At 37.8% G+C, this 27,942-nt stretch overlaps 1 protein-coding gene across 1 annotated transcript in view; it reads right to left on the reverse strand.

The window, feature by feature from the left end:
• RNF128 (ring finger protein 128) overlaps positions 1 to 27,942 on the reverse strand; it is a 124,957-nt gene that overhangs the window by 16,430 nt on the left and 80,585 nt on the right. The window contains exon 2 of the mRNA XM_074200450.1: positions 15,709 to 15,956. Within this exon, the coding sequence (XP_074056551.1) occupies positions 15,709 to 15,956 (248 nt within the window). The remainder of the gene's footprint in view (positions 1 to 15,708; positions 15,957 to 27,942) is intronic.

Genomic DNA, 27,942 nt, shown 5'->3' on the forward strand with positions numbered 1-27,942 from the left:
GGTACCACCTCACACCTCTCAGACTGGCCAATATGACCAGAAAGGACAATGACCATTGTTGGAAGGGTTGTGGGAAATCTGGAACTCTATTATATTGTTGGTGGAGCTGTGAACTCATGCAACCTTTCTGGAGAGCAGTTTGGAACTACGCCCAAAGGGCAACAAAAATGAGCAAACCCTTTGACCCAGCAATACCACTACTGGGTCTATACCATGAAGAGATGATGAAAAAGGGTAAAAACATCATTTGTACAAAAATATTCATAGCAGCCCTTTTTGTGACAGCAAAGAATTGGAAATCAAGTCAATGTCCTTCATTTGGGGAATGACTTAGCAAATTGTGGTGTATGTATGTCATGGAACACTGTTGTTTTTAGAAACCAGGAGGAATGGGAATTCAGGGAATCCTGGAGAGATTTGCATGAACTGATGCTGAGTGAGATGAGCAGAACTGGAAAAATATTGTACATCCTAACAGCAACATGGGGGCGATGATCAACCCTGATGGACTTGCTCATTCCATCAGTGTAACAATCAGGGACAATTTTGGGCTATCTGCGATGGAGAACACCATCTGTATCCAGAGAAAGAATTGTGTAGTTTAAACAAAGTCCAAAGACTATTACCTTTAACTTAGGAAAAAACTGTTATCTTTTTATGTAATTTTGCTATCTCTTATACTTTATGTTTCTTCCTTAAGGATATGATTTCTCTCTCATCACATTCAATCTGGATCAATGTATACCATGGAAACAATGTAAAGACCAACTGACTGTCTTCTGGGGGGGGGGGGAAGCAAGAATAAGGAAAAAAATGTAAATAAAATAAACAAAATCTCTCTTAAAAAATTTGAATTCAGCTACCATAATTTAAAAGAGGAAAGCATTTTCTGTTTTAAAATGTTAACCAAAGTCAAGAGTTTTAAAAATGAATGTTTAAAAATTATTTTTACTTGTATTTAGGAAAAATATTAAATCTTTAAAAAGAAAAAAAATATGGTAATCATAGCTAGAGGGGCATGTGGGGAAAGAGGCCTCTAACCTCTACTCAGTGGAAGCTTTTCTGACCTTGATGGGGGAACCAGTAATTTCCCTATATATTTGGCATCATTCCAATCCTACAAAGATTTTGAAGAATTTCAATTTCCAACATGGTAGTTGCTCAAATTTGCCACCTTAAGAGTAGAAAGTGGTTTTAAAAAACCAAACAAAACCAAACAAATAAACAACAACATAAGAAAAACCAAATGGAATTTCAGTACCCTTGAGTAAAAGTTATTTAGCACAGAATCACCTTTTGCTACATCTCACTGGGCAAGTTTTATGCTACTAAAACCCTATTTCTGTAAGGTTTTCTATGTTATGAGACTTGAGTGCCTTTTGATACAAAGACAAAGTTCAAACCCAGACATTATTCCCTGTAGTGCCTTCATACATAATTAATTGTCCATGTAACTCATTGAGCTGTGACAGAGTTAAATTTAAATGGGGCTATAAAGAAGAGATTTTAGTAACTCATGGACATTAAATACACCCATTTCCAAGTGAGACAAAGCAATGACAAAAATGAAACATTCCACTGTGTACAGAATATTATGCTTTGTGTTGGGGGAGATGCAAAAGAGACATAAAATATGGTTCTTGCATCTAAAGAGATGAACAAGTCTTCGGGAAAAAAGACCAACAGAGAGAGCTATGATACCAGATATTAAATGTTAAGTACATTACTGAATGACATAATCAAGTTCTATGGGAGATCTAATGGAAAGCAGAGCCTAGCTTTCTAGGCTTAGGCCTTTAGGCTCTCTAACTGTCAGTCAAACTGAACTACTTGCTTCTCCTCATGAGTGTTATTTCATCTCCTTTCTCCTTATTTTTGCATGGGCTTCCTGCCCCTGACTTCCTTCTGTGCTTGGCTCAAGTATTCTGGAGGATAGAGTGGGGCTGACTGACTTTTCCCATCTCTGTCACATTCAAATCCAATTCACACACCAGCCAAGACCCCTGATATTACTGGTCCTCTGAGGACAACGAGTAGTACAACTCAGGACTATCTTATTTCCCATGGTTTTGGAGCTTTCCTTTTGGAAAATCACTCTGTATACGGCTCCTATTGTTTTTCTACTTACTTGAAGTCAGGGAATTATTTCTGACTTTGAATCCCAGTGAATAGTCTAGGTCCTGGCACAGAACAGGTACTTGAAAATATTTGGGGAATGAGTCAGAGAATAAATGAAAGCCCATTATCAACTAGAGGGAAGGAATCAGAGCCAAAACTTGCTTCCCCTTTGTTCCTAAAACATGTACTAGAAGCTAAGGGGACCAGACTGATTGTGGCAAAAAGGATATTACATTCAGAGCATTCAGAAGACCTAGTTTCTGTGGCAATTTTAGCCACTAACTTGTGACCTTGGGTAACTTGTTTGGGGCTCATTTCCCTTACTTGGTCAACTGCAGATGATCTCTAAGGTCTCTTCATGTTCTGTAATTGCATGACTCAGTGATTTCTCCTGCCAGTAACTTCATCTAGAGCCAATATCATAGATTTCTCCTTATGTGCCCCCTCTAGTCTCATGAGCCTCTTAGATGTGACAGCAAAAATCAATCTTCAGTTTAGGTACATGAAGACAAAAAAGGACATGAATTTTTTCCAATTATCTAAACATCTGCCTTAATGAGTTTTAAATTCTTTTACTTAGATGCCAGGAGCCCAAGGAAGAATTCAGTCATACAAGATAGCATGGGACCATAGCCTAACAAATATAATTCCCATAATTGTAAATTCCCTGCATTTTTGTTAGTTTTTTTCATCAGAAATTTGGAACAAGCACTGGCATTGGTAAATAGAAGCAAAATTGACACAATACAAACCAATATCCCTTTTGGGCCTCAATTTTCATATGATATATCCAAGGGTGGCATCAGAGTTTCCAATCCTAAGTGAGTTAAGGTAACCATCCTCCTTCCTTGTGTTTTTCTTCCTTACCACAAAATAGAAGAGGAAAATCACAGGAGTGACAGAAGATGGAAGATGGACATCAGAATTATATTATTTATTGGGAGCAAACATTCCTGACTTGCACAAACAACAAGAATAGAAGTGTTTCTAGCTCTAACTTCAAAAGTCTTAAGCTTAAGACTGCACTACAACCTTTGGGACATGCTATATGCAAATATATAACTCAGATTTTGCATCTAATTTAAGTAATGTGGAGGAAGGATAGTAGAATAGAATGAGTAATGAACTGGCATCTAAGAGACCTGCTTAAGTCTCACATTTGACAAGGAGTGTCCTTAGGCAAGTCATCTATCAGCATTTCTATAGCATACTTTACATACGTTATCTCTTTGATCCTTACAACCACCCTGGGAGGTATTTACCCTTATCATCCCTATTTTACATATAAGTAAGATGAGGCTAAGAACAGGTATGTAAAATTGTCCAAGGTCATAGAGCTTGTGTGTGTGTGTGTGTGTTTATGTCAGAAGCAGCTTTGATCTCCTTACCCTAATCCAGTGCTCTCTCCACTCCACCACAAAAGGGTGTTATAATAATATCAGTAGAACCCATTTCATAACATAGTAAAGATCAAATGAGAAAATCAATATTAAAATGCCTTATAAACTTGTTTAAAGCACTAAACACATTTGCGTTGGCTAATAATTTTAAAGAGGGTCTTACCTTATTCTTGTGGAAATGATGGAACTTTAGATGTGAGCTAAGTGAATATGAAATCAGTTGAGTAGTTGGACATGAAGAATAGTCAATGACTTGATGTCCAACTGGAAAGAGGTCTTTAATAAAGAGACTCGAGGATTTGTGTTTATTCTTGTGCTATTCAATATTTTTATCAATGACTGAGATGAAGGCACAGCCATTAATGGATCAATAAGCAAGGTGTTGAGCCTAAACAATGCAAAGCTAGGAGGGATAGCTGATATGTCAGAAGATAGAAAGAATAAAAAAAATCTCCAAAGGCTAGAGCAGGGGTCATTAAACAATGGCCAAAGGCATCCAGCCTCCATTCTGTTTTTTTGTATAATCCATAAGCTAAGAATGATTTTGACACTTTTAGATAAATAAAATATTATTTTAAAATATAAAAAAAAATTATCTTTTTAGTTTGCCAGTCCCTGAGCTAGAATGTTAGGCCAAAGTGAATAAGATGAACTTCGGTAAGGATTCAGTAGGAAGCTTTATGCTTCAGTAAAAAAAAAATGACTTCCTAAGTTGTACATAAGATATGGGAGGTGTGACTAGGCAACAAATAATAAATTATGAAAAACTCAATGAGTCAAGACAGTGAGATAGTGCCTGGTACATAACAATAAAGAGTAATAAAGGCATGTTGATTCACTGATCACTGTTTCATTGATGTGACAAAGATCACATTCCATCACTATCTTCTCTTCCCAGATAAGTTTCACCATGTCTTGCCTTGAATCCTCCACTGGGGATCTCCTTAATATGTTGCGGTCCTTTGTCAAAATTTCAACCTGGGGTAGATACCAATTGAGCACTGCAGAATGTCTATTGGTTATTCCTTGCTCTCACATGACTGACCCACCTGTTCTTTCACTTGTATCTTGTTCTCTTAATATCTTATCATCACTTCTACATAGTCACTAGTAAAATGCTGCAGCCTAATCATGTTCACCATGTCCATTGCCTTTTGGGTGATCTAGCATATTTGCTTCCTTGTAGACTTGTGGTAGAATGAAATAGGACTTTGAAGGCTCTTCTCCAATAAAGTATATTTTCCCCATTATGATATATAGATAGATAATTTTGAGTGCCCTCTAAGCAGCAGTATCAAGTGAGGCATGATAAGTAGACCTACCTCAAAGGGGCTTACCACTATCATAGAAGATGTTCAGCACATAATCAAAATGGAAGGGAAAATCCATATAGACGACAAGGTCCTTCAAATGCTGTTTGTGGATGACACTGTGCTAACTACATCAAGGTTTAGAATATTTCAGGGCCTTTATGGAGATCTATAATATCTCAGAGGGGTTTGGCCTAACCAGCCACACAGGAAAAACCAAGTGAATAACGAATGCCTATTGTTCAGACTATGACATACAGTTGGTTGGATAAGTTATAGAGCTCACCCTAGGTCCAGAATGGAAAAGGGAGAATAAAAAAAGATTGTATTATATTTGGGAACCTACATGGGACTTTTATCAACTCTAACCTTCTCCCTGAAACTAAGATTATCTTGTTAATTACCGATATTCTTTCACTAGAGGTGATTTTTTGTACTGAATGAGTTGAGTATTGAATCAAGAGGCCTGGGTTCAAACCTCATCTCTGGCACTATCTGTTTAACTCTAGACAAGTCATTTGACCTGTGTGTATCTCAATTAACTCTCTAGGATTTAATAGAAAAACCACTCAGAAGTTTCATGCTAAGGAAATAACAGATCCTTTGCAAGGAAAACCTTGTGTAGTCATCCTGTGAAAACTTAGGAGAGTTGTCTTAAGTATTTGAAAGGTGGTCACATGGAAAAGGGTGTAGACTAGTTCTGCTTGGCTCCAGAAGGCAGAACTAAGAGTAGAATTAGGCCATAAGTCAGGGAAAGCTTCGGGCCAGTGATCTCATCAGCACTGATGCAGATCAAATCAGCAATTCTCTAGTAACTCAGAGTTGCCAGGGGCACCAGAGAGATCAAACACTAGTTAAAGATGAGAGAGAGAGAGAGAGAGAGAGACCGAGAGAGAGAGAGAGAGAGAGAGAGAGAGAGAGAGAGAGAGAGAGAGAGAGAGAGAGAGAGAGAGACAGTCAGAGCTCTGCTACCCAATTGGATGGGCTACTTTCAGAAATACTAAGTTCTTTCTCTATGGAGATCCTCAAGCAAATGTTGGATGAAACCTCACGAGGTATATGGCAGTGAGGGTCCACACTGGAGTTTCATCTCATTGGTTTCTGACTTCCTTTGCAAGGAGATTCAGTGAAAGAGTAGGCTTTCAGGTAGAGGAATGGGAGCAAACTACTTCATAGACCAGTTACCAGAGCTGATGCCATTCCTCCTCCTCCTTTTACTCCAGATATCACTTTCCTTGTAAAGAAGGGAGGGAAGAAAGAAAGGAACTTTTGGATCTCTCTTGGAATTCAGATCAGCTATTAAAGTGAAACTTGGTAGTATCATTTTAAATTCTTCATCTATCAATCAAGTTGTCCTTAACATATGAAAGGAGATCTGAAAAGCCAATCGTACTACTATAATTTGTTCCAATTTCTTAGCAGTCAAAGGCAATTTTTTATACTACTTGTCAATACTACTATTAAAAGTTCTCTCTCTCCACGAAGAATGTAGAAATAAAATTCATGGATTCCTGAACTTTGGTCACCTTCCTAACTTAATAAAACTATCTGGGAAATATTATGCAATTTTAGAGTTGATGAGGAACCTCAGAGATGATACAGCTTTGCTTCCTGATTTCCTAAATCAGGAAACTGAGGCACTGAGGAAAATCATTGACATGATTTTCTAAAGGTTCCACTGTGATAGAGTTGCCAGCTCAGGGATGAATGGCTTAGAGGTCCTATTGTTTAGAGGCAGAAGTACTTTTGAGACAGACTATCTCACTATACCCTAAACTTCTAGAAATCACACACTAAGGGCTTACCAGACCTGAGTCGTTTGCAAGGCAGGTTGAACTTCTGCCAACTTGGCTGCCCAACTTAAGCAGCTAGAATTTGGTTGAAATGAATGTACAAAAGTAAAAATGCAAACAAGGAATACATGCCTAGCAACATGTAAGGGAGAGGAGTCACAGATTAAATTACCTTCTTTGCTCATTCTGTACATTTCTCAACTAGTTGAAGTTTTGTCTTTAAAAGGTAGCTGATTTTGGTTTAAGGGAAATGCACCACTTTTCCCCCTTAGAAGCTTGGAAGAAATCAACAGAGAAGGAAGTATTTATATTTGTTTGTTAATTTTCATTTCTTTTCATTAAAAAACAAATATAATTCAACATTTTTGTGGGGAAGGTGTCAGAAATCAACTCTCACTGGAGAAAAATGAGAGCCAGGTAGCATCAGTTCTATTGGAGGGGGAATACTGAAGGTTGTCACTGCTTAGTCTAAGCACCTTCAATACTTCTTAACACTTCTGGGTACTAGGTTTTGAAAGCAGCTTTTTATACAAGTTACATTGAATTTACTGGACTCACCTATTTGCTTAGGCAGATTCTCCTAGAGCTTCTAGTAGGGAACAATTAAAGGAGGTTAAGTAACTGCATTGTTGGAAAGTTATGAAACTGTATTTCTTTTAAATCATTCTATGACTCCATAACAGAATTTTATTTTAATTCTATGACATGTATAACCTATATCAGATTACTAGTTGTCATGGGGACGGGGGAGGGAAGGAAGGGAGGTAGAAAAAATGTGGAACTCAAAAGTTTACATAAAGAATGAGTATGTAATGCTCTTCCTTGGGGGCACTTGCCCCGTTCAAATTATTATGTTAAAAAACAGTTTAAAAGGAGAATATCTAAATTTAAAGTCTATAGGTCTATGCCTTTTACTATAATACTTAGACTACATTATGGCCAGTGGAAAGAAATTGGCATAAAAAAGTCTGTGGGGTAATACCCCTCAAATGCCAAACAAACAAAAAACTAAGAAGGATAGAATGAATGGAGGTGGTTATAGCCTCTTTTTATGGTGTGTGTATAGGGCTCTAAAAAAAGTTGAGACTTTAATTAAATGCCTACTTTTATCTTAGAAACAAACCTGGAAAGAGGGGCATTTTCTCTATTTTTTAAATAAGGTAACAGGCACAGAGAAGGATGATTCATTTAAGATTATTCATATAGAGTTGAAGCCAAGACCCAGGTGCCCCAACTCCCCACTCTCAACTTTCTTAGCACACAGCAGACACTTAAGAAATGCCACAGAATCTTAGCCCTATCTGATCTAAAATTATATTATAAAGCATCAGTCATCAAAACTGTCTGGTATTGGCTAAGAAATAGAGTGGTGGACCAGTAGAATACACTAGGTGTAATAGCAGGAAATGATTATAGTAATCTGTTGTTTCATAACCCCAAAGAGTCCAGCTATTAGGATAAAAACTGTCTCTTCGATAAATTGGAAGTTAGTATGGAAGAAACTTGGATTAGACCAACACCTCACCCCCTATACTGAGATAAGATCCAAATGGATACAGGATTTAGACATATAAAACAATACTATAAGCAAATTAGAAGATCAAGGACTAGTTTACCTGACAGATCTATGGAGAGGGAAGCAGTTTATGACCAAGGAAGAGATGGAGAACATCACTAAAAACAAACTAGATGATTTTCATTACATTAAATTAAAAAGCTTTTGCACAGAAAATACCACCACAACCAAGATCAAAAGAAATGGAGTAAACTGGGAACCAATCTTTACAATTAATGTTTCTGACAAAGTACTCATTTCTAAAATAAACAGAGAACTAAGTCATATTTTTTTTTAAAAAAGTCATTCCCCAATTGCCAAATGGTCAGACAGTTTACAGATGAGAAGATCAAAGCAATCCATAGTCATATGAAAAATTGCTCTAAATCATTACTTATTAGAGAAATGCAAATTAAAGCTTCTCTGAGGTACCACCTAACAACTCTCAGATTGGCCAGTATGACCAGGAAGGATAATGATCATTGTTGGAAAGGTTGTAGGAAATCTGGGACAGTATTACATTGTTGTTGGAGCTGTGAACTCATCCAACCTTTCTGTAGAGCAATTTGGAACTATGCCCAAAGGGCAACAAAAATGTGCCTACCCTTTGATCCAGCAATACCACTCCAGGGTCTATACCATGAAGAGGTGATGAAAAAGGATAAAATCATCACTCGTACAAAAATATTCATAGCAGCCCTGTTTGTGGTGGCAAAGAATTGGAAATCAAGTAAATGTCCTTCCATTGGGGAATGGCTTAGCAAACTGTGGTCTATGTATGTCATGGAACATTATTGTTCTATTAGAAACCAGGAGGGATGGGAATTCAGGGAAGCCTGGAGGGATTTGCATGAACTGATGCTGAGTGAGATGAGCAGAACCAGAAAACACTATACACCCTAACAGCAACATGGGGACAATGATCAACCTTGATGGACTTGCTCATTCCATCAGTGCAACAATCAGGGACAATTTGGGGCTCTCTGCAATACCATCTGTATCTAGAGAAAGAACTGTGGAGTTTGAACAAAGACCAAAAACTATTACCTTTAATTTAGAAAAAAAACCTGATGTCTTATTGTCTGATCTTGCTGTCTCTTATAATTTATGTTTCTTCCTTAAGGACATGATTTCTCTCTCATCACACTCAATTTGGGATCAATGTATACCATGGAAACAATGTAAAGACTGGCAAACTGCCTTCTGTGAGGGGTGGGGGGAAGGAAGTAAGATTAGGGGAAAAATTGTAAAACTCAAAATAAATAAAATCTTTGTAATTCAAAAAAGAAAAGGCATAGAAAATTATACATTATCATTATGGTTTTAAATGTCAAGTCACCAAAAAACAACCCTTTTTATGTTACATACAGATGGATTAAAGGAAGCTTTTCAAAGTTTGTAGCTTTTAAGTTTATTTATTACAGCTGTTACCTAGTTTCACAGAACTCTAATCAAATTTCTTCAGTGAAAAATATAATTTGGAAAACCTTCCTTATTAGATTTCACTCTTATCAAGTAGAGAAAAGTCCTCAATCTCTCTTAGTCTCTCCATCTCTCCCCCTACCCCCATCATTCTTCCTCTTTCTCCTTTTTTTCATCATTCTCTCTCCTCTCCATCATTCTTTTTCCTTCTCTCTCTTACATATATATCACAAAATGTTCATAAAAACATTCTTTGTAATCTTCTCTCTTATATTTTATTTTTCTTCCTTAAGGATATTATTTCTCTCTCATCACATGCAATTTGGATCAATGTATATCATGGAAACAATGTAAAGTCTGGCAAGTTGCCTTCTGTGGGAAGTGGGGGAAGAGAAGTAAGATTGGGAAAAAACTGGGCAGCTAGGTGGCGCAGTGGATAAGAGCACCAGTCGTAGAGTCAGGAGGACCTGAGTTCAAATCTAACCTCGGGCATTTATTAATTACCTATCTGTGTGGCCTTGGGTAAGCCACTTAACCCCATTTGCCTTGCCAAAGAAAACCCCTAAAAACTAAGTTTCTGCATAAAGTTTGGGAAAAGATTGTAAAACTCAAAATAAATAAATAAATAAAATCTTTAAAATAAATAAAATAAAATAAAATAAAATCTTTAAAATGAAAAGAAACCCCAAAAACATTCATATATATGTAATTTGGTAGCAAAAAACTGGAAGCAAAATAGTTCCCCTCAACTAGGAAATGGCCAAACCAATTGTGAAATAAGAATGTAATAGAATATTATTGTGTCAGAAGAAATAAATAAGTGATTGAGTGTATGTGTGTGTGTGTTTTGAACAGACACTGTAAATGGATACTGAGCTGGTCCCAGAATCAAACAGGAGGAAGAAAGAGGATTGACTGTCTTTGGGAAATTTCAAAAATCTTATATGATTCCAAATAATGGCATTAACAAATTAATTACAGAACTTCAGAGCTAGAAGGGATTTCCATAGACAACTAATCCAAATGTGCATCTGACAAAGAATGACCACTACAACACCTGTACCAAGAGGTTATCTTGCCTCAACTAGAACTGTACCCCTCCACCCCCCCCAATTCCAGAGAGCTTGAATTTCAATCCTCAATTTGCTTCTTTACAGCTTTTACCCCCTGCTTATAATCCTGCCCTTGGAGACCCAAGTTAACAAAATTGATCCCTCTTCCATATAACAGCTCCTCTGATCAATGAAGGCAGCTAAAATGCCCCCAAAGTCCTCTCTTCTTCAGCCTACACATCCCTGGTTTCTTTGATCTGTCCTCATTTGGTAGAGAAAACCTTCTTTTGGATACTCTAAGCATTAAAGATGTTTCCTCCTTTAAAACAAAGACCATGTAAGATCTGAGTGACAGATTATTAATACTAGAATGGACTTTGGAGATCATCTAGACCAGAGGTTCTTAAACTGGGGTCCACACATCTCAAAGGGACAGAATTCAGCATGTGAACCATATATCTTTTTGATGGGGGAAAAATGGCATCTTTACTTTTACTATTTCTAAAAGAAAGTCAGAATTTCTTTCTATCAAGGATGTGGGCTACAAGATATCCTTTTTTTTTAGTTTTTTTTTTTTTTTTGCAAGGCAATGGGATTAAGCAGCTTGCCCAAGGCCACACAGCTAGGTCATTATTAAGTGTTTGATGCCGGATTTGAACTCAGGTCCTCCTGAGTCCTGGGCTAATGCTCTATCCACTGTACCACCTAGCCGCCCCCTACAAGATATAATTCTAAAAGTGGGCTCATAGACTTTGCTAGCCTACCAAAGGGTTCTATGACACAAACCCCTCTTTTTCCCAGATGAGGAAACTGGAACCAGTAAGAAGTGATAAAGTCCCACAGGCATAGGCAAGTAGAACTAAGATCAGATTCCATGTCTTAACTTCAAATTCAGAGTTCATTCGCCTCAGCCAGGAGTTCCTGTTTACCAATGATTTATGTTCTGTAAATCCTTTTAAAAAACAACCAAAAAATGTTTTGTGAACCCCTGGAGAAATTTAATGCACTACACATAATATTCTGCAATTATTTCCTACTTAAGGAGCCATTTAAGAAGTTTTAGCACAAACCTTCTGGACTACCATTGTGAACCCCTACGGGTTCTTGAGCTACTAAATGGGGACCAATGCCATAAGTGGTCCTTCAAGAGCCTTGAAATAATGTAGGGAAGAAAACGATTTTAAATATTAGCCAAACACCGCATGTTACCTTCAGGGGGTTAAATAAGGACTGCTGGCTTCTATGATTTGGCTAGGGAAAATAAAGTTTGCCTGCCTCAACCTGCAAGATTTTATGGGCTTGGCTTCAAAGACAAAGATTTGTCTTTGGTATAACTCCACTGGTAGTTTTGGGGAATTGGTCCTGTCACAAACACGGGTTGACAAACCTAGAAACTAATTTAACACAGAGATTCTCAAGTTTCTTTGGTGTCATGGAAACTCCTTCCCCTTTGTCCCAGTCTGGAGAAGGCTACAGACCTCTTCTTAGAATTGTGTTTCTAAATTCATGAAATAAAATACAGAGGGTTACAAAGGAAACCAGCTAGATTGAAATATAGTTCTCAAAGTATGTTTAAAAAACAGTTAAGGTTAGATCTACGAGGTTCAAAGCACAATGCATTTAGAAGGGAAAGACTCTTCTATCTGCTCACCATTATTACAAGCAATTATCTGTCTCTGATTTTGTAAATATGTGTGAAAATTCAAGGCACCAATGCTATGTGCTCAAGAGTTCACATTCATTAGAAAAGTAGTACACTATTGTCTGTTGTAACACTTGTGCTAACAATTTTCCCAGGAAACAAGAGAATAAATATTCAGGATCTCTCTTCTCAGCTTAAGTCCACATCATTTAGAGGACCTAAATAGGTCATGAAATATGAAACTACCATTTAATAAAAATCATTAAATTGAGAAGTCAAAAATAAGCACGATCTACATCTTTGTTAACAGCTGATGGACCTCAATCAGGTGATGGATAATTGCCCATAACTTAACCATTTCTTTCTCGGCATAGGACTTTTCTTCTATTCTATGCTCAACATGCACCCCAGAGCCTCTATGGCACCATCTCATCATATCTAATTAGACTCAGTAATATTATCCGATGATAATGGCCAATCAAGTCCCAAATCCAAAACTCATCTCTCTTTTATGGTATCATCTTCTGTGACAGGGTCATGACTACTCCTGCTGATATTGTAAGAAAAATGAAAAAAGGCAACAACAAAAACCAGTTCTAAGGCACCACTTTAGGAGTCCCCAACACCTCACAAGCATCCATAACCCTTGGCAAAGTCAGATCAATTTATTAATTAGCTAGCTCTTGTTTTTGCCTAATTCAATAGACATTGTTATCATACTAATGTGAGTCCTCAATCCCTCAATAAGCATTTTTTCAGTGGCTACTATGTGCCAAGCCCTGAGCTAGGTCCTGGAGATACAGAAATAAAAACATAAATAGTCTCTGTCTTCAAGGAATTTACATTCCCAAGGAAAGAGAGAGCATGTGCATTCCTAACTATATACAAAATATAACCATGAGGTAATTTTGGTTGGGATGGGGAACCAGGAAAGGCAAAACAGGAGAGGCTTCCTTTTAGTGAGTAGTGATTAATCTGGGCCTTGAAGGAAACTAGGAATTCTAAGAGACAAAAGTGAATTCCAGACGTGGGGGGCACCTATACAAAGGTGGGAGACGGAATGTGTAAGGTAAAGCAAGGTGGTCAGTTTGGCTGGTCTAGAAAGGGCATGAAGGGGAGTCTGGAAGAGTCAATTGGAACCAGACTAGGAATGGCTGTAAATACTCTACAGAGAAATAAAGTGGTATTTGATCCTAGAGCAAGAAGGAAGCTAGAGTGGACGTTACTGAGCAAGGGAGTGGCATGGTCAGACCTGTACTTCAGAAGCATTACTTTGGCAGCTGGGTGGAAGATGAATTGTGGTGAGGGGGTACTTGAGGTAGGAAACTAATCAGGAAGGAAACTGGTTACACAATATGGATGGGAGGTGATAAAAGGGCCTGAATTGGCTGAATCTTTGGGAAAAGGGGAAGGAAGGAAGAGATGCAGTAGTAGAAGTAGTTTTGACAAGAGACATTTGGGGAGGGGGCAGTTAGATGGCACAGTAGATAGAGCACCGGCCCTGGAGGCAGGAGGACCTGAGTTCAAATCCCACCTCAGACACTTAATAATTACCTAGCTGTGTGGCCTTGGGCAAGCCACCCAACCCCATTGCCTTGCAAAAAAGCAAGAAAAAGAAAGAAACATTTGGAAATTAATCAAATGAATATGTGGACTGAGGGAGAGCAAGAACTGTGGTGGGGGGAGGCAAGAAATAGCTTCTATTTTGTCAATAAAGTATGAGGTGAGGTCCTCTAGTTGAGTGAGTGGAGGAAAGGCAGCTGGGGCAGGTTTGAAGAGAGAAGAGAAGGCTTGAAATGTGTTATGGGAAATCTGGTTGAGAATTAATTGATTAGGAAGGAGAAAAAGGATTGTTTTGCTGCAGTAAGGGCCCAATTAAGATCTGCACATTTGGAGTGGACCTAGCCACCAAGTCTACAAGACTTTTTCTATTACCACTCAACAACACTTTAATAGAAGTAGAAGCAAATGGTGGGAGCTTGGGTTTGGCAAATTTCATAGGGACAAGAGATTAAAGAAGGGCAGCTAGCAGCTTGCTGACAGGGTTAATTATATGGTCAAAAGGGTACTATTTTTGCTACCAGAACACACGTTGCTTATGGATATTTTGGCACATTTGGGGCCTCTCCTGTCTTTCACCTCCTTGGGGTTTATGGTCAATAACCACACTGCTGAGTTCCAGGTTATTGACTTTCTGTGTCCACATCCAAAAGTTCATTGCCCCCTTATTGGCCCAATTCAAAGCTCTGGTGAATCTCATTAGCATGCTTGCCTTGCCATGAACTGACTATTTCTGTCTGTTATCACCTCAACCAAAAACGATTCTATCTTCCTGGAATGATAACTGTACAGCATGACACTTTACAAAATATAATTGAAAAGGTGTCCCCCAAATGATTTATACTTGTCTTTGGAATGCAGAGTCACACAATCAGTCAGGAGTCCTTGCTCTAACAGTCACATTTCCACCCACACACCAGGGTAGCTTGGGACTGGAGAGGGTGGCAAGAGGAATAAATGTGAAATGAGAAAAACTCACAATGTTTTGAATAATTTGCAAATCAATAATCCACCCACATATCCCCCCCCCAAGCATTTTTTTTGAACCAGACTTGTGATTTCATTAGTAGAGGCAAATAGCAGCCAATGAGAGAAAATTCCCTCAACCACAGCAGGTACTCCATAACTTATTGCCTTAAGAGAGCTGCCTGGGGCACAGAGATTTTAGGTGACTTGCCCATAGTCACACAGTAATTATTCCTATTATTATCCCAATTGTCTGGATGGGAAAAATGGATCTCTTGGAGCTTAAGTAACTTGGAGCTTAAGTAATCACCATCCAGTTAAGAAGTGTCTGAGGCAGGACTTTTAATAAGCATGAGTCTGCCTGCCTCTTGGGCACACTGAATAGAGAGCCTGCCATGCTGGAAAAAAAGTCCTTCTACATTTTCTAAATGAGGTCTTAGAGTATTTGGTCAATTTTAATTTCCTTGAAAATTTAAAAAAGGAGCAAGATTTCAGAAAAAATCAGGACCGATATGCATGAAATGGAAGAGATTAGCAAGCAGAGTTCTTAACTTAGTGTCAGGGGACCTGAGTTCAACTCCTACCTTGGCTCCCTTGTAGCTAGCTATGTGAAGCCAGGGAGTTAGAATAGCTTGGAGAAGCCCAGCTTCCTCACCTGTAAAGGGGGGATCATAATACTTATACCAGTACATCTCAAGCTTGTCTTGCAAGACTTAGGATGCCAAGGGAAGGCATGGTGCTGGCATCATCCAACCCAGAGATCACTTTATGTACCATTGTATATATGGCAGAGCCTATATAGCCTAGAAGTACATTGAAATGCATAACATTCAACTACTGGTAAATAGCTCAATGGAATAAAAAAGAATCAGCCAAAGACTGTCACAAACCTGTTTCCGGTTCTGAGCCCTGGCATTCCTTAGTCTTCGAGCTGAATAGAAGATAAAGTAGCCCACAGTTGCAGCCGTCACAATGAAGAAGGACACAGAGACAAAGAAGATAGAATAATGATTCATCCAAGGGCCATGTTTTTTCCCCACTTCAATGACCATGGTTACTTGTATGCCTCTTTGAATAGATTGCAAAATTTTGGTGCCTTTCAGATTGCCAATCATGATAGAGACAATGTCTCCTGCACCTGTAAAAGAAAGAAAAACAGGATGTTTAGCTTGATAAAATGTTCACATGGAAATCCAGGTGGACAGGACCCCTTTCAAGAAAACAAAGCATCCTGACAATGTTAAGATTACAGAAAAGCTAATATAGCATGTCCCAAAAGTCTTAGAGCAGGGCTTGAATGGCTTAACCCTTCCCAAAGGTGTGGACTACTAAGGACTTTTTGCTATTACATAGATTTCAAGCTTTATCCTGCCCTAAAACTTTTGGGACACTGTGTATTCAACCATATTCCTAGCAAGGCAATCAGTTGTTTGAGGACACAAGGAAACAATACAAGTTAGCAGAATGGACAGAACAGGCCATTTTCCCTTATGTATTCACATCTGGACTACAAACATCATTAAGCTGAGCATTTAATAAACTACACAATACTTAAGAGCACCGGAGAAAGTCTGAACTGAGAACCAAGATAGAATGGAGATGCTCAAATGTCCTATTTGGAGTTGGATCCCATTAAGCTTTTTGCCTTATAGGATCTATAAAATTTGATAGAGGACAAATGAAAATTGAATACTGCCTTGAGGTACAAACCAGTACATTTTGGGATAGAGGCAATTTCACATTCTACTAGTACCTAATTCAAAGATCTAGGAATTTCAGGGCTAGAAAATAGCAGAAATAGTATTTGAGGTTCTCTTATCTTGTACATAAGAATATATTTAGTAGTCTATAGAAGGATCTGTATATATAGAACTAACATATGTATTAAATAACATACAAGTCTAGGTTATTTAAAGTTGTGTGTAGCTTTATAAAAGGCTGCTGGATGAACTCACAATGTAAATACAGCAAATTGTACATATCCAAATTATCTACATGAAGGAAAAAAAAGCCCCTAAATCCAAAGGGTGGTAAATCAATACTTATTTTCTAAAGGTTATAGTCTAAAGAGTCATTATTCCCTGATATGGTCAAAGGCTTATAAATAGGTTGTATTCAAAGGAAAAAAACTGAACTATCCACAATCATTTGAAAAAATGCTTCCAATCACTGAGAATTAAAGAAATGCAAATGAAAGGAAACTGGGATGGTCTACTTTATTCATCCCCTTTGGGGGCAAAAATGATGAACAAAATTACAAAAAAAAAGGATACTAATGCATTGTTGATGGAGTTCTGAATTAGTCCACTCATTCTAGAAAGCAATTTGGAACTATATCCCTTTGTTTCAGCCTATAAACCCAAAGAGATCAAAGAAAAAGGAAATGAACTCATATGTGCAAAAGGATTTTATAGTATTTCTTTTCACAATAGCCAAAGCCGTAACTAAAGCAGTGCTGTCCACCTATTGGGGAATTACTAAACAAATTATGTTATCAGAATGTAATGGAACATTATTGTGTGATAAGAAATAATGAAATGGACAATTTCAGAGGCAACCAGCAAGGCAGACCTCTATCTATGACTTAGGCAGGGTGAAGTGAGCAGAACTAAGAGAACAATTGATAACACTATTATGACAACACTATAAAGAAAGACAACTTAGAAGGCCTTAAAAACTCTGATTGATTAAGTGATTAAAGTTGTAGCCTAGAGGACTGAAGATGAAACCTATTACCTTGTACAAGAAAAGGAATGGATTTAAAGTCCAGAATGAGACATACTTTCTTGGACATGGTCAATCAATCACTCATTCAATCACATTTATTAAGTGCCTACTATTTTCCAGGGACTGTACTAAGCACTGGGAATTTATTTTGCTGGACTATGCATGAGCTTGCTTTTTCAATTTTTTTAGTATTCAATTGTGGGAAGCAGTAGGGAGAAATAATAAATCTCTCTAAAAGTAAAGTAATTTAAAAAGTCAACAGAAGTCTAGCAAGCTACAAAATGGAGTAAGTCAGTCCATTTGTGAGATAAACCGAAGTAGATAGGGGGGAAAAGCTGGAAGACAAGCTTAGATTTAACACCAACTTAAAAAACAAACAAAATGGGCAGATGATAGCTGTTACCAGGACAAATTTGTCTTCTTGCTCCTTGCACCACTCTAGGCTTAAGAGTCCAGAAGGCTAAACCTCTCTGCTTACTCTAACCTTTTTAATTCAACAAAGGATATTTACCAAGTGTCATACGGAACTCCATAAGATATAGTTTAACCTATCAGAAGTCTTAAGAACTCCTTAGCCTGGCACTTAAGGCCTTCCACAATCAGCCCTGCAACCCACCCTATCCAGTTTTGTTTTTACACTAAGTCTCTTTCATTATTGTTCAGGATAAATTGGACCAATAGCTATTCCACCATAGTGACTTGTATGCCTTGATGCAGGCCACCCCCAGGTTTCCCACTGTTGCACTTTGTTCTATGTATCTTTAGCTGCTAATATGGGGCCTTGGAATAGAGTAGGCATTGACAAAAATGCTTGCTGATCATGAGTCCTTTTGCTTTTTCATTTTATTTTCATATATAATATGATAGTCATTGTCTGAGGCAGCTAGGTGGTGCTACAGTGGATAGAACACTGGGTTGGGAATCAGGAAGACTCATCTTCCTGAGTTCAAATCTGGCCTCACACATTTACTAGCTGAGTGACACCAGGCAAGTCACTTCATTCTATTTGCCTCAGTTTCCTCATCTGTAAATTGAATTGGAGAAGGAAAAGGAAGACCATTCTAGTATCTTTGCCAATAAAACCCCCAATGAGGTCACAAAGAGTTGGACATGACTGAAACAACTCAACAACAAGCCTTTGTTTATGTGGTTTTCCTTGGTCCTGCTTACATAGTAATTCAAAGAAGTCATCTCATGTTTTTCTTAATTCTTCATATTTGTCTCTTCATGTCAGGGGAGTCTCAGAAGAATGATATCTACTCCATGCAGCCTAATCTACTTTTTCCCTAAAAAGCAATGTAGGATTAAGTGGTCCAGGTGACTAAGGGTCAAACCACTGACCAATAACTTCCTGGTCATCACCCAAGTACAAAAGCCAGTAGAGGAGGAGTTGTGAGCTCCTCATGCTTAAAATGGTGCTGATGACCAGGGTACTACCATGACAAAGGTGGTGGTGGTGGGGGCAGTATACCTAATTGTACCAAATGTGCTATCTTTTCTGGTTATACTTTCCATATAATTAGGGAACATGGAACCTTTTGTTAACTGCTAGTTGACCCACAAATATCTCATTTTGTTCCAATCCCAAACCAGAATCGTTATACTGTCCATAGTCAGGTCTGGCCTAGAAAAGGTAGAAAGACTGCTGGATTGGAAGTCAGAGGTTCTGATTTCAAATTCAGTCTGTACCATCTATGTGTCCTTAAAAAACTTACACACTCCTGGCACCATAGTTTCTCATCTATAAAATGAGGGTCATAACCTCGGTTTTCCCTCACTGGAGATGAGACTAGATGTCTACTTGTTGGTTACGATGCAGCACAGGATTTCCTCTCATGTTTGGACTAGATGGTCAACTTGAGGATCCTTGGCTATTCCTGCTCCCTTCAATCACCTGCACATTACCAACTCTGGCATCTGTCCTCTTCTCTCTATTTACACACACACACATTGTTGCATTACCTCTCTTGTATTACTATAGCAGTAGGTGACTGGGCTCCTTTCCGGCAATTTCTCTTTCCCCTCATCCATTTTCCACACACAAATGCCAAAATATGCTTCCTAAGGCACAAGGCTGAAAAGGTCTCCACTCCTCTGTTCAAGAAGGTCAGGGGCTCCTCCTTGCTTATGGGAGACAAAACAAGATCCTTAGCTTGTCATTGAGAACCCCTTTCCAACTGGCTCTTGCTTTCCTTTCTGGGCTTATTTCTTTAAGAACTCAATATACTGGGGAGGCTAGATGGCACAGTGGATAGAGCACCGGCCCTGGAATCAGGAGGACCTGAATTCAAATCAGACCTCAGACACTTAATAATTACCTAGCTGTGTGGCCTTGGGCAAGCCACTGAACTCCATTTGCCTGGCAAAAACTGAAAAAAAAAAAAAGAACTCAATATACCAGCCAAACTCAATTACCAGTCATTCCCCTAACTCAAATAGTCTACCTTCTGTGCCCAGGCCAGCTCCTACCCTTGGAGTACATTCCTTCCTCAGTGCAATATCCTCGTCTTCTTTTGAGATGCAACTTGGCTCCTGCCCTGTTCAAGAAGTCTTCCCTGAGTTCACAGGCTATTCAGGGTTTTTTTTCCCTGCCCCAATTTTTATGGATTCTTGTGCCTATGTTAAGATGTAAGGATCTTGAGGGTATGGACTATTTATTTTTTGTCTTAATATCAACAATGCCCACAATAGGCATTTAAGAAGTTGATCAAGCAATGATAGTGTCACTTTTGACATCTGATAGTTATGTGTTTTCATCATACTTAGTCTCAATAGAACCTAATGAATGCTTGAATCCCTGGTGATATTCATCATATCCTGATTTTTCCCCTATCGTCACTATACTTAAAACAATGTTAGGAAGAATAAAGCAAAACAGAGTTCAAGAACTCTGTTAGGATGTCCCTTGTTTGTTACAGAAATGGTCTCACCTCCAACCTCAAAACAGCAAGAATTGTGCCAAACTGTGTCATCAAAATGATAGCCAGAAGATAAGAAACACCTCCACACAATGTAAGGCCATCTGAAATAGCAGTGGATCTGCATGAAGCATCCACTCATCCTAACCCATTCTCACTTTCTAGGGGCCAGGACAGCAAGAACAACCTTACATTTCAAGCTTCCATTGCAATGGTTGCTCTCTTGTTCCTTCTAAATCTGCCAAGAGGTGGAAAATACAGAAAGTACCCAGTTTCTAATGAAAAGTTTGGGGGTTGGGAGGGTGGGGAGAAAACTCAAAAGTGTTGAGATAGCTAAAGGGAAAGAGGCTTCTTGCTGTTCTTCCCCTGTAATCAAAGAGGACCAATGACATCATCATGTTGGGGTCAAGGTACATTATGTTTGACTGTGGATGATCAGTCCAATATGAGTTTGAGAAGCTCTACCTCAGGTCAGGCACAAATAGTCTGTTGAACTTTTAGGATGGAGATGTCTCTGGATGTGCACCTCTCATGTTTCATTTGTGCTACTGCGATTCTGCTTCGCTTATATAGTACAACACCTTCTTTGATGAGGACACGCCATGCTGGACTGTCCTGTGCCAGTATCTCCTATGTCTCGCAGTTGATAAGAAAGTTCTTCAGAGAGACCTTGGGAGTATTCTTGTATCACTTCTTCTGGTAACCATGTGAGTGACTGCCTGATGAGAGTTCTTTGTAAAATAGTCTTCTAGATAACGTGCATTTGGCATTCAGGGTACATGAATAGTCCATCAGAGTTGGGCTCTCTTGGGGCAGAGTTTGAATGCTTGGCAGTTCAGCTTAAGTAAATGAGGACCTCAGTGTCCAGTATCTTATGTCAATGCAGCCTCTGAGGCTGAGATATAACAGGGTATGGATCAATTCTCTGCTACATGAGCTAATTTTGACCTAACAATTAACACCAAGAAAACCTAGGTGCTTCTTCAGCCAGCACCATACCACCCATAAAGTTAAACATCAGTTACAGCAAATGGAGAAATTCTGAATTCTGCGGATAAGTTCACTTATCTTGATAGTATATTTTCCAGGGATGTATACATAGATGATGAAATATATGCATGCATTTACCAAATCTAGCTCAAACTTTGGGAGACTTCAAAAGAAAATATGGGACAGAAGAGGTAATTAGGCTGCCTACCAAACTGAAGGTCTATGGAACTATTTTGCTGACACATTGCTATATGCCAGGCAGGCATATAGCAATGAGGTCAACAAAGCAATCTACCAGTGTCATGTCAGGAAACTGAATCTCTTCCATTTAAATTGTCTTAGGAAGATTCTGAAGATCACCTGGCAGGAGAAGATACCAGACACTGAGGTCCTTTCATGAGTTGAAATGCCAAGCAAAGGACGGTATAAAACCAGATGGTAGGAGCTCCCATTGAGCCCACATAGCATTCACATGGAAAAGGCCCAGACTGGAGAAAATACCTTCCATGGAGGTGAGAGAAGGTTCAAACAGTGCAGGTTTGATGTAGGACAGCAGAATAAAAGAGGAAGGTGGATAACCCCAAAAGTTAAGCAACAAAGGCTGCACATAAGCCTATTTTCCCAAACAGATAAGCCAATTGGGAGACTCAGAAATATAGATGAGAAAAGGAGCAACTAAGTCAGAATGGGTCACAATACAGTGAATAATTATATGTTAATATAGAAAGCAAAGCAAAAGCCACTAATTAAAAACAAAACAAGTCAACCAATTATGCAAGATTCTTAGACATAATGGAACAGCAATATTTATCTGATGAAGGATTCAAAAAAAGAAATGAGAAGGAGCATTAATATAGCAATATATTTTCATAGCACTTTGCTTATATCATCTCACTTGATTCTCACTAGAACCCAATAAGGTAAGTGCTATTATTATCATCCTCATTTTACAGATAAGGAAAATTTAACTGAGTCTAATAGAGGTTAAGTGACTTGCCCAGAGTTACGTCAATAGTAAGTATCTGAGGCAAAATTTGAACTCAGGTCTTCCTTATTTCAAAATCCGGGACTCTATTCACTCTATCATTTAACTGTCTCACATAAAATTATGAAAAATAAATATTAGAGTGCAAATAAGCACACAAAGAAGAAATCACAAAGACAAACAAGTGAGTTGATAATGTAGAAAATACAAGATTTTCTGAAAAATTTAAAATCTCTGAAGAAGAAAATAATAGATTTGTAACTTAGAAGAGCTGATAAAAACAAAAGGAAAGAATGGTAACAATGGGAAAAACACATGACTTAATCTATAGGAGCCAAAGTAACTGACTGTGCAGATAGAATGTGAAGAGAGAATCTAAGAATCAGAGGTTTTCTCCCTTCCCAGAAAAGCACTAAAAATTAAAAAGTCTGAATACCAAACTTCAGGAAAAGACTTCCTAAAAGTCCTGAAAATGGAGGGCACAGAAGTGAGAATTCCTCAGGTAAACATTCCTAATTCTTTTTTTTTTTTTTGCAAGGTAATAGCATTAAGTGACTTGCCCAAGGTCACACAGCTAGGCAATTATTAAGTATCTGAGCCCAGATTTGAATTCAGTTTCTCTTGACTCCAGGGCCGGTGCTCTATCCACTGTACCAATTCACATATGACATGGACTCAAGACCCATTTTTATCCTCTGTGTACTCCTGAGCTTAACAGCCTCTTTCCTAAACTGTAGTACTCAGAATGCCTTGGGTGAGGTCAGAATTCTTTTTGTTGTTGTCGAGTCATGTACAACTCTTTGTGACCCCACTTGGGGTTTTCTTGACAAAGATACCAAGAAATGGCTTGCCATTTCCTTTTCCAGCTCATTTTACAGATGAGGAAACTGAGGCAAACAGGATTAAGTGACTTACCCGGGGTCACAGCTAGTAAATGTGTGAATATTTGAACTCAGGTCTTCTGGATTCCAAGACCGTGCTCTATCTACTGAAGGCCACCTAGCTGCCCACAAAAAAACACTAATAGTACCTCCTTATTCCCGGAAACTATGTACTTCTTGATATAGTCTAAGATGATGGTACATTTGCTTTTTATACTGATACTAAGTTTGTAGTAAAAGCCCCAGATCTTTCTTTGTATAAATCATCTCTCTGCCATCCTATCCTTGTCAAGTTAATGTTTTTGAACTCAAGCAAAGTACTTTACATCTACCCCTAGTGAATTTCATCTTATTAGAATTATCCCAATTGTCCAACACGGAGGTTCTTAACCTTTCTTGTCTTTCGTAATCTGGATTCATAATTGAAGAAGTTAAGTTTCAGCTGAAGGTTAGTTTCAATGTATAGTATGGAAAATTGCCTTCTGTGGGGGGTGGGGGAGGGAAGTAAAATTAGGGGCAAAATTGTAAAACTCAAAATAAATAAAATATTTATAATTCAGCTGAAGGTTAGTGAAAAACAAAGATATATTTTTTCTTCCATTCAAATTCAACAATCCCCTAAAAACTATCCACAGATTCCATGAGAGGCCATGGATCAGAGGTTAAAATGCCCCGCACGTGCCAAGATCTTTTGAGATCCTGACATATCATTTAATGCTTTAGCTCTCTTTTTCATCTTTGTGTCATATGCAAATGTGATGAGCGTGCTGATCTCCGCCATTATTCAAGTCTTATATAAGAATTATCAAATTCACAGGACCAAGGAGAGATGTCTGGAATACAACATTGGAGACATCCTGCCAAGATGTCATGTTAACCATTAAGGACCACTCTCTGGTTCTAGCCATTCAGATGCTCCCCAATCCATCTAGTTCTAATATTATGTAGTCCACATTTCTACGTCTTTTCCACAAGAACAGTAAGAGATACTTGATCAAATGCTTGAGTAAAATCTAGGCAAAGTGCATTGACAGTAGTCCCCTCATTTATTAGTCTGGTAATCCTGGAATAAGAGAATGATAACAAGGAGATACAAAATACCAAGATTTGGGCAAGGAAGGGAAATCAGTTCTCAGAGGCAAATCTCTCTGAAAATATGTATTAACAAAATAGAGAAAGAGAAGAATAATGAACTGAGTATGTAACTTAAAAACAATGGAAAAGAAGCAAATTATCAAACTGAAAATAAATACAAAAGAAGAAACTTTGAAAATTAGAAGAGAAAGCAATCAAACTGAAAACAAAAGTTTAAAGACACTCTAAACAAAAATCAAGGGCTTTAAAAAAAGGAAACAAAATGGACAAAATTTTAGCTAACCTGATTTTTAAAAGGGAGAGAAAAGAAAATCAAGTAACCAAAAAAAAAATGAACAAGATATATTCACAACACAAATTTGAGAATATAAAGGGAAAATATAAAATACCCAAGAGTTCTTAAACAATTCATTCTCAGAATGACAAATTGAACAAGTAATAAATGAACTACCAAAGGGGAAAAAACACTCTAGTTCAGGCAGATTTACAAGTAAATTCTATCAAATGTTTTAAAAGCAATATAGCAACTTCCACTACAAAAAATTATTCTTAAATAATTGAGAAAGGAGTCATGCAACCAGGAGACTAATATGAAACTAATGGACAAACCAAAGAAATGGAACAATAAATCAATCACATTAATGAATATAGATGAAAACTTTTAAAATGAAATCCTACTGAAAAAGGCTACAACAATAGAGGTAAAAATTATTGACTGTGACCAACATGGATTGATCTCATGAATGACAAGATGCTTCACCATGAAAGAAACAATTAGCATCATCATATAAACAACAAGAAATAAATGGTTATATTTCAAGACTAAGAAAAAGTCCTATATAAAATGTAGCACTGATTTCTATAACAACTCTAAAAAGCCTGGACATGAGAGAGCCCTGGAATCTAATAAATACATAAATATTCTATATAAAACCCAAATCTATCATTATTTGCCATGGAAAAATATTAGATGCAAAAAAAAGAGCACCAATAAAACATAACAAGATACAAAAAAGAACAGAATGGAATTCTGAGGGGGAAAGACAGAGTCAGAGTCTGATGTAATCCTCTTTCTGTTCTTTTTATATGGAAATGTTCATATCTGTTTCCCAAGAACAATAATAACATTATCTAACATTTATACAGTTCTTTATCTGTATTATCTCATTCGATTCTTGTACTACCTTGGGGATGTAGGCACTATTAGCATCTTAATATTACAGATGAGGAAACAAAGAATCAGAAGGGTTGAATGATTTGCCCAGGGTCATACAGTTAGTATTTAAAATAGGATTCAATCATTACTTATTAGAGAAATGCAAATTAAAGTATCTCTGAGGTACCACCTCACACCTGTCAGACTGGCCAATATGAGCAGAAAGAAAAATGATCACTGTTGGAAGGGCTGTGGGAAATCTGGGACACTAATACATTGTAGGTGGAGCTGTGAACTCATCCAACTTTTCTGGAGAGCAGTCTCAAACTATGCCCAAAGGGCAACAATAATGTGTATACCCTTTGATTCAGCAATACCACTACTGGGCCTATACCCTGAAGAGATGATGAAAAAGTATAAAAACATTACTTGTACAAAAATATTCATAGCAGCCCTGTTTGTGGTGGCAAAGAATTGGAAATTGAGTGAATGTCTTTCACTTGGGGAATGGCTTAGCAAACTGTGGTGCATGTATGTCATAGAACACTACTGTTCTATTAGAAACCAGGAGGGATGGGAATTCAGGGAAGCCTGGAGGGATTTGCATGAACTGATGCTGAGTGAGATGAGAAGAACCAGAAAAACAATGTACACCCTAACAGCAACATGGGGGTGATGACCAGCCTTGATGAACTTCCTTATTCCATCAGTGCAACAATCAGAGACAATTTGGGGCTGTCTGCAATGGAGAATGCCATCTGTATCCAGAGGAAAAAACTGAAGAGTTTGAACAAAGACCAAGGACTATTACCTTTAATTTAGAGAAAAAAAAAAAGCCTGATATCTTATTGTCTGATCTTGCTATCTCTTTTACTTTATGTTTCTTCCTTAAAGATATGATTTCTCATTCAATTTGGATCAATGTATACCATGGAAACAATGTGAAGATTGGCAAATTGCCTTCTGTGGGGGATGGGGTAGGGAAGTAAGATTGGGGGGAAATTATAAAATTCAAAATAAATAAAATCTTTATAATTCAAACAAAAAAGAATAAAAATTCAATTGCAGAATCGAAGATCTTGAATCTCAAGGGAAATAGTAGAGGAGAAAAAGTAAGAATGAAGGGGGGATACTAATGCCTCTCGATCTCAAATTAAATTATTATGAAACAGAGATCTTCTAAACTATTTGGTACTGGTTAAAAGATCAGTAGTACAGACTAGATAAGTAAGGCCCAGAAACAATCTTAGACAATGACCAAATAGTTCAATAAAATTCAATACATGGACTACTGGGGTAAAAGTCTCCTTGTTTGACAACAAATTGTGGTACATAAATGTAATGAAATATTATGTTGTAAGAAATGAGGAATGAGGGACTTGGTTGATCTAATCAGAATCAAGTAAGCAGAACCCAGAGAACAGTCTCTTCAAGTACTAAAGTAATGTAAACCAAAAGAATGTTAATGATTAATCATTGGTCTTGGAGAGAGGGAAAAATACAATTCTCTCCTTTCAGGACAGGAAGTGGGAAGTGAGGGGGTCTAGTATGCTACATACAGTCAGAAATGATTGCTACGTGAGCTTTACTAAATTGGCTTTCTTTGTTAATCAATTAGCATTTATTAAGAGCCCACTACTCTGATAGGAAATTGGGGTACAAAGACAAAAATAATGAAAAAAAGTTTGCCTTCAAGAAGTCTACATTCTAAAAAAAATTTAAAAAAATTTTTATGTGTCTACATTCTTCTTTTTAAATTAAAGATTTTATTTTGAGTTTTACAATTTTCCTCCCAATCTTACTTCCCTCCCCCCACCCCCCCCCACAGAAAGCAATTTGTCAGTCTTTACACTGTTTCCATGTGAAACGCTCGCATTCTATAGGAGATAAACAGATGTATAAATACAAAGTACAAATGGAAGATAGCTTACATTCAGAGAAAGAACTGTTCCAGTCTGAAAGCATAATCTTTCTTCTTTCTTTTTTTGTTTTTATTTTTACTTTTGTTCTATTTTTTTCTTTCACAACATGACTAGGTTTTACATGATTGCACATATATAACCTATATCAAAATGTTTACCATCTTCAGTAGGGGAGAGAAAATGAAGTGATGGGGAAAATATGGAACGCAAAATTTTATTAAAAAATGAATGTTAAGGGGAATGGAGCCAAGATGGGCATGTGAAGGCAGCATTTCCCGGGATCTCCTTCCCCCCCCAAACTCCAAAAGCCATCAAATGATGACTCTAGCCAACATTCAGAGGGGCAGAAACCCACAGAAAGACTGAGTGATACATTTTCCCAGTCCAAGATAACTTAGAAGTTCTGCAGGAAAGGTGTGTTTCACCAGGACTGAGAGTTGGAAAAAGCCC

This window comes from Macrotis lagotis, chromosome X, assembly GCF_037893015.1.
Source record: "Macrotis lagotis isolate mMagLag1 chromosome X, bilby.v1.9.chrom.fasta, whole genome shotgun sequence".
Taxonomy (NCBI): domain Eukaryota; kingdom Metazoa; phylum Chordata; class Mammalia; order Peramelemorphia; family Peramelidae; genus Macrotis; species Macrotis lagotis.